This window comes from Miniopterus natalensis, chromosome 3 (genome assembly GCF_054644295.1).
Source record: "Miniopterus natalensis isolate mMinNat1 chromosome 3, mMinNat1.hap1, whole genome shotgun sequence".
NCBI classification, from domain to species: Eukaryota; Metazoa; Chordata; class Mammalia; order Chiroptera; family Miniopteridae; genus Miniopterus; species Miniopterus natalensis.
Genome location: NC_142083.1, coordinates 50,675,435 through 50,689,923, shown reverse-complemented (window position 1 = coordinate 50,689,923; position 14,489 = coordinate 50,675,435). Strand labels below are relative to the sequence as shown.

The following is a 14,489-nucleotide window of genomic DNA, read 5'->3' as shown; positions in this document are numbered from 1 at the left end:
GACCTTCAGTCCTAAATGATAGCTTTGCTGGGGAGAGCAATCTTGGTTGTAGTTCCATGTTTTTCATCACTTTGACTACTTCTTGCCGCTCTCTTCTGGCCTGCAAAGTTTCTGTTGAGAAATCAGCTGACAGTTGTATGGGTGGTCCCTTGTAGGTAACTAATTGCTTTTGTCTTGCTGCTTTTAAGATTCTCTCTTTGTCTTTAACCTTTGGCATTTTAATTATGACGTATCTTGCTATGGGCCTCTTTGGATTCCTCTTGTTTGGGACCCTCTGTGCTTCTTGGACTTGTAAGTCTGTTTCTTTCCCCAGGTAGGGGAAGTTTCCTGTAATTATTTTTTCAAATAGGTTTTCAATTTCTTGGTCTCTTTCTTCCCCTTCTGGCACCCCAATAATATGAATGTTGGGCCTCTTGAAGTTGTCCCAGAGGCTCCTTATACTATTTTCATATTTCTGTATTCTTTTTTCTTTTTGCTCTTCTGGTTGGGTGTTTTTTGTTTCCTCATGTTCCAAATTGCTGATTTGATTCTCAGTGTCCTCTGCTCTACCGTTGATTCCCTGTAAATTATTCTTCATTTCAGTTCCTGTAGCCTTCATTTCAAATTGGTACTTTATTATGTCATCGATTTTCTCAGTTATTTTCGTAAATCTCTTACTAATATAGTTGAGCATCCTTATAAACAAAATTCTGAACTCTGTATCTGTTAGCTTGCTTGGATCTATTTCATTTAGTTCCTTTTCTAGAGATTTCTTCTTTTCTTTCCTTTCTGACATGTTTCTTTGCCTCCACATTTTGGCTGCTTCCAGGTGTTTGTTTCTAGGTATTAGGTAGAGCTGCTATGTCTCCTGGAATTTGTAGAGTGGCTTTGTGTAGTAGGTGTCCTGTAGGGTCCAGTGGCTCAGCCTCCCCAGTCACCTGAGCTGGGCCTTCTAGGTGCTCCCGTGTGTGGGCCGTGTGCACTGTCCTATTGTAGTTGAGCCTTGGTTGCTGTTGGTGTTACTGGGAGGAATTGACCCCCAGGCCAATCAACTGTGAGGACCAGCTGCAACTACAGCCAAAGAGCTGCTGTGCTGGAGACACCCTTATGGAGCAGGATTTACTTCAGTGGAGCTTTGGTGTTCACCAAGTGTGCCCCTTGAGTGTGTCACTTGTGTATGTGGTAGGGTTGTAATCCAGTGTGGTCTAGTCTGACCACCAGGTGCACTGTCTCTGGGGCCTCCTGGGAGGTGCAAAGTCAGCCTCTGCCAGTGCCCTGCCCAGGGCCCCCCAGCATGAGCTACACAGCAAACCATAGTTGGCCGCTACTTGTGCTGGGCTTGGAGGTGTCCAGGAGAGGCCAAGCTATGAGCCAGTGCAGGCTGCCGCTGGTGCCAGGCCTGGGGCCGCTTATCAAGCTATATGGGGCCCACTGCTGCTTGTTTGGGAGATTTTAGGAAAGTCCTAAGCATGAGGCTTGAGAGGACACTTGCACAGAAAAGCCCCTGGAAATGGCCTGGATGAGCTGCAGGTGGGGAGGGGCGGGGCCTCCGGGAATCACGGGGCGGGGCCAAAGGTGTGAATCAGGTGCAGGCGATTCAAACATGGCGCCTGCCTGCCGGCTGTGTGCGGGGAGGACTCGCCACAGGAGCCATGGCCTCCGCCAGCCCTTCTGCCCGGGAGGAAGCCGCCCTCCGCCTCTCGCCCGGATCTCAGGCAGGTCAGTTCCTCCCCGAGTGTCCCGGGTCCTTTCCGGCTGCTGCCCGGCGCTGGGCTCAGAGGGAGCGTCCGAGTGAGTCCGTGCCGGGCCCTTTAGAGGAGCTGCTGGGGCTCCCGCAGCCTCCGCGACCCTCAGGGACAGTCCCCACTGGTTCTCACAGCCCGAAGTTGTGGGGATGTCTCTTTCCAGCCCTGGAGCCCTGGGCTGGGGGCCTGCTGTGGGGCTGGGACCCTCACTCCTCCGGGAAACCTCTGCCGCCGAGATTCCCTCCCAGGTTTAACCCGTGGCACTGGGTGTGGGCCCGCGGCCGCATCTTCTTGATCCAGCCCCGATTTGCCAGTGTCTCCGCCCCTCCTACCGTTCCTGGTGCTGCTTCAGCTCCCTGGCTGTGGGGCTTCTGTTCAGTCAGATCTCAGGAGGCTCTGAGTGACGGTGGTTCTGTGTTTTAGTTGTGATTTTGATGCGGTTGCGGCAGGCGGCGGGTGCAGCTGTTACCTACGTGCCATCTTGTTTCCTCTCTGCCTGTCTTTTTAATGTGCATCTCTCTAGCCTGACCTTGTTCATAGGGTTGACATTACCTCTTTTGTTGTTGGATTTTAGTTTTTCTGGTTGTTGTTATTTGTTTTTAATATTAGCTATAAGCATACCCATATAGCTCTATAGGGCAGAACCTATGAGAACATGTAATACAGGGAGCAGCAAAAGTAGCTTTACAGTTATTTCTATGGAAAATAATACAATAATTAATAAAGAATAATACAAGAATAAACTCTGTGTTTCACGTACTCACAACTGTAAACCTCCTTTTGCCCACCCTGTATATATTCAGGCAGTTTGATGAGTCAGTAACTTGTGTAAGTAGCCTGTTTGCATATCAATAAATTTATTGCCACTCAGTAAATACTATGACCTCAAGGATGAAGTTATTTTAAACAGGATTGTTTTTATGTTTATTTTATTGAATTCAATAAGTCAATTCAAAATATCTGCATTGGTGTTTGAAATGCCCAAATGCCATTTTGCTTTTCCAGTTAATCAGCTCCCCAGGAGTCTGCTACTCTAAGCAGAGCCCTAAAGATGCAATTTTCCCACCATTACTCTCCATTCAACCTGTCAACTACAATTCCTCAGGAATCCATATTCACTGTACCCTGTGGGCTACTGTAGGGGTATCAAAAACATGAGGTCATAGAGTTCATGCCTTTAGGGAGCTTGCAGCCTCTTCTGGGAGATTAGAGGAGAGAGACCAAAATAAAACTAACCATCTCAGGTGGTACACAGAAAGTTCTAGACATATGGCTTAGGTGGCAAGAGAGGAGATGTGGGGAGATCAAGGTAGAAATAAATGTTGGGGCCAGAGGACCTTCATCATGCTTTTGCTTTGAATTATAGAATACTTATTTCCCTTTCTCTTACTTCCTGAAGAAATGGCAAAAATGTCCTTAGATTTCTTTTTTAATCTGTTGCCATCTTTCAGGAATTTGTTTACTCATCTCCTGGGATGTTGGTGACCAGCCTGAGCTAAAGAAATCCACTTAGGTTCATACTGGAATTTGATAGATCAGAAGAATGACTTCTATTTTTCATTGGTCATATGAAAAGTCAGGTGGAAAGGCCTTCCTTTCTCCTTGGATGGCAAGGTTAGCTAATATATCCATTAATGATAATTGTTTTTGTGCATACCACCTTCATTTTCCTTAACTCAGAAAAATTTCATCTATCCAAATGTCATATATTTAAACACTAAAAAATTATTTTTCCTTGTTTGGTTTTATTGTCTCTAAATTATAGTCCCATTGTCACATAAGCAAATACAAGTTATGGGTAGCATGAAAAGAGGGGCCAAAATACTGTGGTTGAACTATTTGGAACTATTTGGCATGTATTACATTTGATTGGTTAAGGAACAGGAAATTGTGAACATATTGTAATGAAAATTAGTAAATTTTAAAATCGTATCATTTTTTTATTATTCAAAATATTACAGATGTAAAATTGTATCATCTTTATTGTTAAAGGTACTTTAAAATGAAACTTCATTATGTAGATTTTTCTCTTCACATATTAACATATTTCATTTATTTGGTCATTTTTCGTCTGTTGTCATGATGTATATTTTAGAATCAGAACCATTTTAAAGCTGCCATGGGTCCTAGAGAGCTTCTAGTCTGACCTCTTCATTTGGCAAATGAAAGAGCCAAAGCCCAGAGGCGTTGTGGGACTGACTGAGGCCACACCGGAAACGGTGGGAAGTCTGGTACAGAAGAGTAAATCCTCTGCTGACAAGTGAACCATGGAACAATGCAGACTTGATATGCTTTGCCTGTGATCCCACCGTTTCAAACGGGAATTCTAGGACCTTTTGGACATTGCACATGTATTAATAGTATGTTATGTTTCCAAGTACCCAGAGTTGTCCCTGTTCTACAGATCTTCCCTGGATGAGCTCCAGGTGTGGCACTGTAAACAACTCAATCAAAATTTTCTACCTTTGCTGGCTTGGCTCTGTGGTTAGAGCGCAGGCCTGGGGACTGAAGGGTCCAGGGTTCTGAGGCTTAATTTAACAGATTTAAATGTTCTTGACTTTTTATCATGAAATGTAAAATATTTATTTGGTTTCTTTTTAAAGTCATATTAACTAATCAGATCTTGTTGTATGTCATTCACTGCCTATGCTGCATTATTTTATTCATTAAGATGCAGGAGCCTATGGAGGTTATTCAAGAGGAGACAGCTTGCTGTTGATCAGAAAGGAATAGAACGGAGAGGCTTGTCTTTCGGGGATGGTTGAATGTAGTCTCTTTCAAAAGCAGAGGGCTAGTTTGGGTGAACTCAAAGATCTCTTTCAGCCCTTTTAATCTCTAACTGAATCATTAAATACAATAAATAGTTAAAACTAGTTGTAATTTAAAGACTTACTTGTGAACATATTCAACTAAATCTGTAGTATTCTTGGTTGACATTTTGGCTGGAGATAATCTTACCTAAAACAAAGGTAATGGGTTTAAAATGTATTATCAGGTACTTTACAGGGAGGTCTTATATATCTTATCCTTACATAAATTTTTAAATGTTAAACAAAATATAAACTATAGATCATAGACCATCAGCCCAGTTAATTTTGCACGGGCCCCTTTCCATTGCTAGAGACTAAAACCAAAGTCAAGTTCTGGGAGGGTAACAGAGAGCTACATTTCACAGATTAGGTATCACAGGAAAAACTCTTTGGAAAGGTCAAAGCATAGACTATTCTTAGATACATTTTTAATGAAATATCCAATGGTTATTGGCTGAGTTACTAAAGAAGTCCTCACAGAGTAAATTATTCCTGAAATGCTGAATTCCAAGGGAAATAAACTAATTTTCTAAAAGAAAGCCCAAAACTAGAAAACTAGCCTATCCAGGTAATTTTGTTTTCTAATAAAGCTGAATATCAGGTTATTATAGCCAATAAGAAATAAGTCAGGGCACAGTTATGTACATAACTTCCTAGTATTAAGTATAGCTGACCATATGAATGCTCAACTAATTCAAAAAATTGATACCACTCCATGATGCATATGTTCTCTTTGCATCACAGTTCATAATTTTGCAACATTTCTAGGGAGAAAGGATCAAAATGTCCTGTCTTTGCACATGCCGACACTGTTTTCAACTCTAATGCTCTTTTATTTTTAAGTTTAAAAACAGGACACGTTTTTATCTTCATTTTAATAGCCTGTCACTGAACTGGATTCAATAGGGAAAGAAGAATGGAATTCCATCTCATTTTAAAACTTAAACAAAATATGTTCCTAGGATATTTTTTCTTGGTTTATGTTATTGTAAACTATAATGATGAGCATAATATGTTAAGACCCACATACAGAAATCATTCCTTTTTCAAATGCCTAAGGAACTACCACTTCTTAATTTAAGGCCTAATAAAACTTAATTGGAAATCTCTCCTTCTAGTGACACTAAAAAAAAAAAAAAAAAAAAAGTCAGTAGACAGGTGAGGCTCTCCTGACCTCGCCCACTTGGTGGGGGCAACCAGAACAGGCTTGAGTTGCCATGATAGTGCTTTAGAACCTCTCTCCCCATTCTTGAGTGGGGTCTGCCATGGATCCACTGCTCTGAAGCCTGGTCTTCCCCTAAAGATGGAATGTAATGACCCACTGGGTGCCCAGGTCCATGCTGTGAAAAAAAACCACTAACTCCCTAGAGACCATGACTGGCCTGCTCTGGTTCTGTTTTCAGCCCAGCTTTCTGCTGAAACAGGGCTGGCCCTGGGCTCTTCATCTACTAAAGCCAATTCTTCCCTTCTCACCTCTCCACTGCTGCCCTGGCCTGTGGGAGTCTGATTTCCTCAGCAACTCGCTGGTCCCCAGCCTTATATATCTGGCTCCTAGTAGCCCTTTGTAAGTGTTTATGGAAAGAGAGAGTAATGATGAATATTTTGTCCAAGGACACTAAATTACTGGGTTATTGTCTTATTTTTTTCTTTCCGAGTGAAACAATTGGCTATATATGTTTTATTTTTAATTTATTAATTTTTAAATCTTATTTGGAAAACCATAAGCAGCATCCTCTTGACACACCTACAACTCACATACTTTTGAAGTAACAAATGTTAAATCTCATAAAGGAGGAAAATTTTTTAAAAAATAGAAAACTAAAAGATGCAGAGAAAAAATTGTTTTCACTTATAATTTTACTACCTAGAGCAAAAGTTATTAACATTGTGGCATATATATTTCCTCTTTTTTCTATGCAATTTTTTTTAATGTATTTAAGACAGTAAACTTTATATCTTTGCTAACTGCACATATGAGTTAGCTCTGTTTCATCCTATTCCTATAAGCTAGAATGTAATTATATAAAAATTCTCACAATTTGATGCTTATTATGGGAATTTTTACATGCACCAGTTTTCACCTGTTTCATAATAATACTTGAAAACACTGTGGTCCTTATGGTTTAATTGCCTATAAAATACATTCGCATATATGATGTGATTTTTATTCTTCCAACAGTCCTATAAGGTAGAAATCATTTTATCAAAAGAATAACATTAGTTACCATAAGTAACTGAAATCCTTCTTTAATACAGAAAAAATTAAGATGATTATTTTTATAGGTGAGGAACCTGAGAAGCAGAGAAGTAATGGACTTGTTTAAGATCATATAGATAATGATAATAATTACATTATAGCTATTGATGGAGTCCTTCCTACTTGCTAAGCTCTTTACCTTAGTGGCCCATTCTAGCCTCACTTCTTTGGATAGGCTTAATTAGCCCATTTCACAGAAAAAGAAACAGAGGTTAAGAAATTGCTGAAAGTCACACAGCTAGTGTGTGGTACAGCCAATAGATAGAAAATATCAGTGCTTGATATTGTGCTGGCTTTCCAGTGCTCTTTCCATCACAAGAAGCTGCATCTGCTGGTTAGGTGCTATGAGAATTACAAAGCAAAGCCTAAAAACACTCCTTTGAATGTTTTCATTAATGGGGAACATATGTCAAGTACCAATTAAAGAAACATTCCATTTAGTTGCTTTCTTTCTCATGTTAGAGATAACATCTATACCTTGACTTTATCATAGTTTCTTTTGTACCTTAATAAAAAAGAAATTATAAATTTTTTGTTAATTTTAAGCCATATGTATTAAAAGTCAGTCCAATGAATATATTCACAAATTGAGCCTCTTGCTTTTCAGCTTGTGTTGTCATTAGTCACTTTGTCAAAGCAGAAAAGAACAGGAAATGTGAGTAGAGTGAAAAGAAAAACAACTTTCCCAGGATTCCTTAGAACTCTCTAAGCAATGCTGAGCTTTAAAGAAGCTGAACAAAATATTCTGTTTTTAATAAGAATAGCTAAAAGTACGTACTTTGTTTTCTTGGTCATTGGCTGAGCCAGGAAGGGGGCCATCAGGTTCATCTGGCTGTTCCTCTGCAGTCTGGGAGGCACTTCTGTTTATATCTGTATCTAGGCAACCAGAATGCTGAATCAGATCAGGAACTATGGCACGTGAGTTTCTGCAGTAGTAATTGTTTTAGTTGTCCACAGTATTACTGTACATATGCCAATGGTTAAAGGGAACATTCCAATTTGTTTTACACTCCCCTCTTCCCTGCTTACCTACCCCAATACCCCCACCCAAGACCTCCCAATCACACCTATAGTCAGCTAGAAGAGTTTATCATGTCAGTACTTCCATTATACATTTAAACAACTTTGTTGAAATGCATTCATTTAGATCAAACTGTTCTAAAGTAATAAAAAATGGTTTCTCACCCTATTGTGCCCAAGCCATCCAATGGTTTTCTTTGGTATATATTACCTTGTTTATATGTAATATAAAATATAAGTCAGATAGTAAAGTATAAGAAATTCAGAGATCTTGAATAATCCATGAGATAAATACCTGAACTCATGACGCTTGATTTCCTGTCTTTGTTTTTTGTTGATTTGATTTTTTTGAAAGGGAACAGAGACTTTAAATTTTTTTCTTTCTTTGAAAGCCAGAGTACTAAGGAATATTGATTGAATCCTGACTAAAGTCTTTATATGTCTGGGGTATCTTCCAGGCTGGCTCAGCAGCATTGTGACTGCAGGGAGAATCTGTGATGTCAATGGGGTTGGACCTAATACTTAAAGTTGCTAAATTCCTGAAATTTAGGAACTTGAAGGGTCTTTCTTAATGTTCATTGTCATAAAAATCACTAGGTCCTTGACCTCTTTGTCTCACTGGGTGAGATGTGGCCATTTAAAAATTGATATATCATACCCGTCTTCTGATTTCACTTTCACAGTTTGGTAAAAGACTAGTTTCCATCAAAGTAGACAAAGAAGATTGGTAGTTACAAAATTGTCACGGGATGCAAAGTTCAGCATAAGGAATATAGTCAATAATATTGAAATAACTAGGTATGATTCCAAGTGAGTACTTGAATTATCGGGAGTGGGATGGAATCACTTTGTAAATTATATAATTATCTAACAACTATATATATCTGAAACTAATATAAAATAATATTGAATGTCAACTAACTGAAAAAATAAATAAATAAAAAAGAGCCTAGAGGGGCTTAAGAAAAAAGAGACAAAGAAAATGAATTGCTGCTGTACTCCCAAATTTCCTTTAATGTGCTAATTAAGGAAGCCAACACTTCTAGGCCACTAGAGGGAGTTTCTAAAAGAATGCAGCAATGACAGGTGAGGTAGGACAGGGCTTTAAATAAATAAAATATTGAATTTTGGCATTGTATGGGAAATTTTGTTCAGTTATTGACCAAAAAAGATGTGAATTATTTCAGCTCTAAAATATTTTTCTTTAAAAACATTTTAAATATTTTTAAAATTGGAATTTGCATATTTTGCTAATACTACTTTGCCCTTACATATACAGAAATGATACTGTTGTCTGAGTTACTTTCACATTATGATGCTCTGTTTGCCTTGCTCTGGGGACGTATGATATTAGGATGCTGAATAACAAGCTTTTATCCCACAGATAAATACCACCCGTAAGTCTTGGCTTCAATGGTATGTCTTCTAGCATTAAGCTAAGCCCTTAAAACTTAGAGATATAGTATTTAATGGTTCTTTACACAGTACGAAAGGCCCATTACATCATCCTAATCATCATTTTATCAAGTGTCAAGAGAGGCTGACACCCCAGTGACAGGACAGGTAGCTATGGATACCAAGAGAGTGGGTAAGGAACTTGACCTACTGGTATTTACTTTGGGCAAGATTACCTTCAAGTTTCAGTTTTCTCATTTGTAAAGTGAGGTAATAGTGACCTCATAAGGTGGTTGATAGGATTAAATGCAATAGTACACGTAAAGTTCTTAGCTGAGTACCAAGCCAGGAAGCCACTAAGCCGGATGCATTATTAGTGATTATTTCACAAGGTGGCAATTATCCAAGAACTAGATACAGGGTCTGTGTGAGAAAGGAAAACTGGATTTGACCTGGCTAAACAATGTTTTGAGATTCTTTCCTGAAATTCAGCTTCTAAACCATATGATTTGGCTAGAAAAATGGACCCGAATAAAACAGGTCTAACTTGTTTGTTCTCTAAACAGCAGCTTAGTTTTTAACAGAACAGTGCACATAATATATATGTACCGTTGAATTCCCACCTGCTCAAATGTATATGTAAAATCCTTCCTGGAAGTCAGTGATCTGCAAAGATGGTTTCTAATCCAGGCCTACCAAGAATACATATATAGCCTAAAGCAAAAAAACCCAATAATGTTCAATTTCAATTCTAAAAACATTATATTTTGAAATTATTTTAAGTATAGGCATGAAGAAGTCATCATCGTGAGGTGGTATTGAGTAAGGGGTTGGTTAGTGTCAAAGGTCAACCAAGACATAACTGCTGTGTGGTATTGTGCACTGCACAACCCTAGGGGGCACCATTAACACAATAACATGGTAGATTTTTACATTTGTTTTAACAATTTTTCAGGCATATATCAGGAAAATATTTTATTCTAAGAAAGGTATATCAAGACAATTTTTTTGACAAGTAGAAGTAAAGGGTCTTGAGAAAGGGGCGTCCATCTCTTTTTCTTTTCTTTAAATATGTTTTTATTGATTTCAAAGAGAGGAAGGGAAAGGGTGAGAGGGATAGAAACATCAATGATGAGAAAGTCATTGATTGGCTGCCTCCTGCACGCCCCCTACTGGGGATCAAGCCTGCAACTTGGGCATGTGCCCTGACCGGGAATTGAACCCCGATCTCCTGGATCCTAGGTCGATGCTGACTAGGCATGGGGGGTGCCCATTTCTAACTCACAGAAAGCGTGCATATCCGCCAGTGGCAGGCCCCACCAGCATTGTGTCAGCTGAACTGGTCTCAGCCAGCCCTGGGCCACAGCAGCCTGTAGTTGGCAGTGTATCCTCTTCAAACTTCCTTTTCTTTCTCTTTTTCTTTTATGTCACCTCCCACTTGTTGTCCCAAATGGCCTTAGGCCATCCTTTCTGGAGAGACCTCATTTGGACCTGGGAATTCCATAGGGAGGGCCCTGCACCTTTTCTTATGCTGTTTTAATTGTATCTGTTCTAGTTTCCAAGTAAGCTTTGTGTGTTTAGCATTTGACATTTTAGGTTATATCCCTCATGTTCCACCTCATGATTTTTCTGAGGAAGGTAGTATAGATGTGAATATCCTGATTTTACAGATAAAAATACAAGGCAGTTCAGAGAAGTTAAGTGACTCCATAAGTAAATGGTGAAAACCTCATCAGACCCCAAGTCTTCTGATCCTCCCTTGTACGCCTTCCCTCCTGGGATGCACCATGCTGAATTCTGCTAAAGCGTGAGTGCTTGACTTCCATTCTAAAGGGCTGCTCAATGCTAAGTGGGTCTTTAATGCTCCCTGGCAATTATATTTCATTTCCCTGGTCCATCACTCTCCTACTCTCCTAGAGGACTCTCCAACATTTTCCTCTGACTTCAAACTGCATCAGCTCCTCTCTTATCATCACAGTAAACGTATGACCTTTCCTTTATATTTCACCAAGAAAATAGAAGTGATCACAAGGCAATTTTTATAAGCCCACCCACATCTACAGACCTATGTGGATTTGTGTTCATAAATTCTGCCTCCTCTCCTGTTTCAGCAAATGAACCATCTCTGCTCTTTGTTCAGGTCCTTTCCAGATGTCCTTAGGTCCTACTCCCTCTTACCTAATCAAGGACCCCATTCCCTCTTTACTAGATTATTCCCATCACCACACAAACATACCTTTTCCCTCTACCCACCTTAAAGCAAATAAACAACCTCCTTTTGATCCTATATACCCTTCGGCTACCACTCACTTTTTCCCTTTTCTGCACAGGAAAACTCCCTGAGAGTGCTGTTTGTATTTTGCTCTTCCCAGTTTCTCTCTGCTATCATCTGAATTGTCCTGCCCCAAATTCATATGTTGAAGCCCTAACCCTGAGTGTCGCTGTACTTGGAGACAGGATCTTTAGGAGGTAATTAAGGTTAAGTGAGGTTTCAGGAGTGGGGTGTCCTAATTTTATAGGATTGAGGACTTGTGTCCTTATAAGAAGAAGAAACAATCTTAACCTCTCTCTCTCCCCCCACCTCTCTCTCTCTCTCTCACACACACACACATACACACACACTGGAGAAAGTGTGAGGACACAGTAGGATGACAGTTGTCTCTAAGCCATAAAGAGGGCTCTCACCAAGAACTGGCTCTGTTGGTACTTTGATCTTGGACTTTGCAGCCTCCAGAATTGTGAGAAATAAATTTCTGTTGTTTAAGTGACACGGTCTATAGTATTTTGTTAGAGCATCCTGAGCTCACTAAAATCTTCATTCACTAAAATCAGGCCTTCTGTCTCTTGCTCCATTCACTAAAACTGCTCTTGGCAAGGTCCCCTGTGACCCCTCTATTGCTAAATCCAGTGGCCAATGATCAGCCCATACCTTACTGCCCCTTCAACAGCATTTGATAGAGTTGAGAGCCATCTTCTACTTGAAACTTGTTCTTTTCACCTGTGTCTGATCAAAGATTTATTTCAATATGTTCCAGATAGTTAATGCATGACTTAGTTTATGACATACATTCATTTAATACATTTGTACATGCTGATAGCAAAGACTGTGTAGAAGAGTGTAGTTCTAGGGTTTCAATTCACCTTGAATTGCTTAAAAGTGGAGTGAAGTTTCTGAACACACCTAGAAAGGTATACACAATACAGATGTGAAACATTGTTTTTAGCGCAATTATGATTAACAAATGAAACACCTACAACTATGTAAACAATGCAGTAACATGCCCCTTCTGTATATATCATTACATTATAATACTTCACAGAAGGTCAGAGCACTCTGCACAGGACTTCTCTTGTGTATTTCTTCAAAGATTGAAACATATTCCAAATAATGCATGTAATTTTTCAAGACATAACATAAAATCAATACATTTGTAAATGGTAATAACAAAATAATATCGGAACAGTATAGTTTTGAGGTTTCAGTTAGCATTTCATTGAGTAGAACTTGACTGACCATTGTAAAATTAATTTGTACAAAGCGGGATTTTGGCAGTTTTAAGCAAACACCAAAATTAATAAATGAAATATTAACTATATAATGAATGTGAAATTTGTTCTTTACTTGACTTCCAGGGCAACATGTCTCCCACCGCCCTGCTATTCCTTTTTCATGGGTTTTTCATTCATCTCCCTGACCTCTGAGCAGGTGATTGGTCATCTCAATTAGCTTGAAGCTTTCTCAGAAGTCCTGTGTCCTGGGAACCCTCAGCCCTGGGCAATCTACCTCCGAGTGTTTAAGTGTGCCGGAGCTCAGTTCTAGGACTTCTACAATCATTACCTTGATAATCTCATCCAATCTAATGGCTATAAATTGATGGTCCCTCAAACCCCTTACTCCCAAAGCTGTTCTCCACACAGCCTTTCCCATTGCAGTAAACGACAACAGCCTTTTTCCAGTTGCTCAGGCCCCAAACCTTGGAATTCTTCCTCACTCCTTGTGTTCTCTCATACCTTACCTGTTAGCCAAACCTTCAAAACATATATCCAAGTGGGTCACCTTTCTCTACCTTCTTTGCTGCCACACTGGCCCAAGCTACCATTATTTCTCCCTTGGATTATTGCAATGGCTTTTGAAAACTACTCTTTCTTCTGTCAAACTTTTCCCCCATCAGTTATTTTCAACAAAATAGCCAATGATGTTGTCAAAGTTAATAGTCGCCATAACACTTGTTTCAGCTCAAAATTCTTCAATAGTTTCTTGTTAAGAACGAAGCCTTTGTAAAATCTACAAAAGCTCACTGAGGTCCAGGTGATGTGGTCCACTCAGAGCCATCTGACCTCACCTCCTAGGTCTCTCCCTTGTCTACTCTCCTCTAGCCACAAAGGCCACCTTGGTACTCCTGGAACATCCTGGCAGGCCCTTGCCTCAGGGCCTTTAATCTTGCCATTGCCTCTGCTTAAATGCACTTTCCCTGGATATTCCCTTTGCTCACTTCCTTGCTTCCTTTTTTTAAACATCACTTTCCCAAAAAGGCCTTGAGGGCTATCTAAAATTACAGTTTCCTTTTGTATACACACACTTTCTATTACTATTTTCTACTATATTTCCACCTTAACATTTATCTGTCTAATATGCATTTACTTTTCTTACTAAATGTTTCTCCTGCTAGAATCTAAGTTCCATAGGGCAGACATATTTGTCTCTTTTGTTCACTGCTCTTCCCCAATGCCTATAACAGTGTCTGGCACATGGTAAGTGCTCAATAAGTATTTATTAAATGAATGAATACATGAAGTACATACAGGTGTGTAGACAAATTCTACAGGAGAGTTCAGAAGTACAGATGACTTCTCTCTGGAATTAGGTGGATGAAGGTGCCATGGATTGTGAAGGAGTGGGCTTTTAATATGAACCCTGATAAATATATTAGTCCCTAATGCCTGAATGGCACTCATGGTGGTTTGACTTTTCTTCCAATAACAGCCCTGAGGGCACTTCCAGAGCTTCTTACTGCTTAGGACCCTCTACTGACACTTAAAAAGGCCTTTCTCTCCACCACCAAATATTTATTGTCTGATTCTCTTCCTGTCTAAATTTTAGACAATTGTCTATTAGGAAGGACCTGATAAATTCAGTATGGACCTTATACCTGACAAAGGATGATGCCTGATTCCAGGCATTTCAAACATTAGTATGTGTAATACTTACCAGGAGAGCTTCTCAAACTGTAGATTCTTAGGCCCCACTCCCATGCATTTCTAAACAAGCTCATTTTGATCCAG

The 14,489-nt window shown here is 39.7% G+C and overlaps 1 protein-coding gene across 1 annotated transcript in view; it reads right to left on the bottom strand.

Annotated features, from left to right (window-relative positions):
* Positions 1 to 8,116, bottom strand: part of FAM81B (family with sequence similarity 81 member B) — a 45,800-nt gene extending 37,684 nt beyond the window's left edge. Inside the window, exons 1-3 of the mRNA XM_016216136.2 lie at positions 8,107 to 8,116; positions 7,570 to 7,667; positions 4,618 to 4,682 (exon numbers count right to left, since the gene is read on the bottom strand). Of these exons, the coding sequence (XP_016071622.2) occupies positions 4,618 to 4,682; positions 7,570 to 7,667; positions 8,107 to 8,116 (173 nt within the window). The remainder of the gene's footprint in view (positions 1 to 4,617; positions 4,683 to 7,569; positions 7,668 to 8,106) is intronic.
* Positions 8,117 to 14,489: the final 6,373 nt, after the last annotated feature.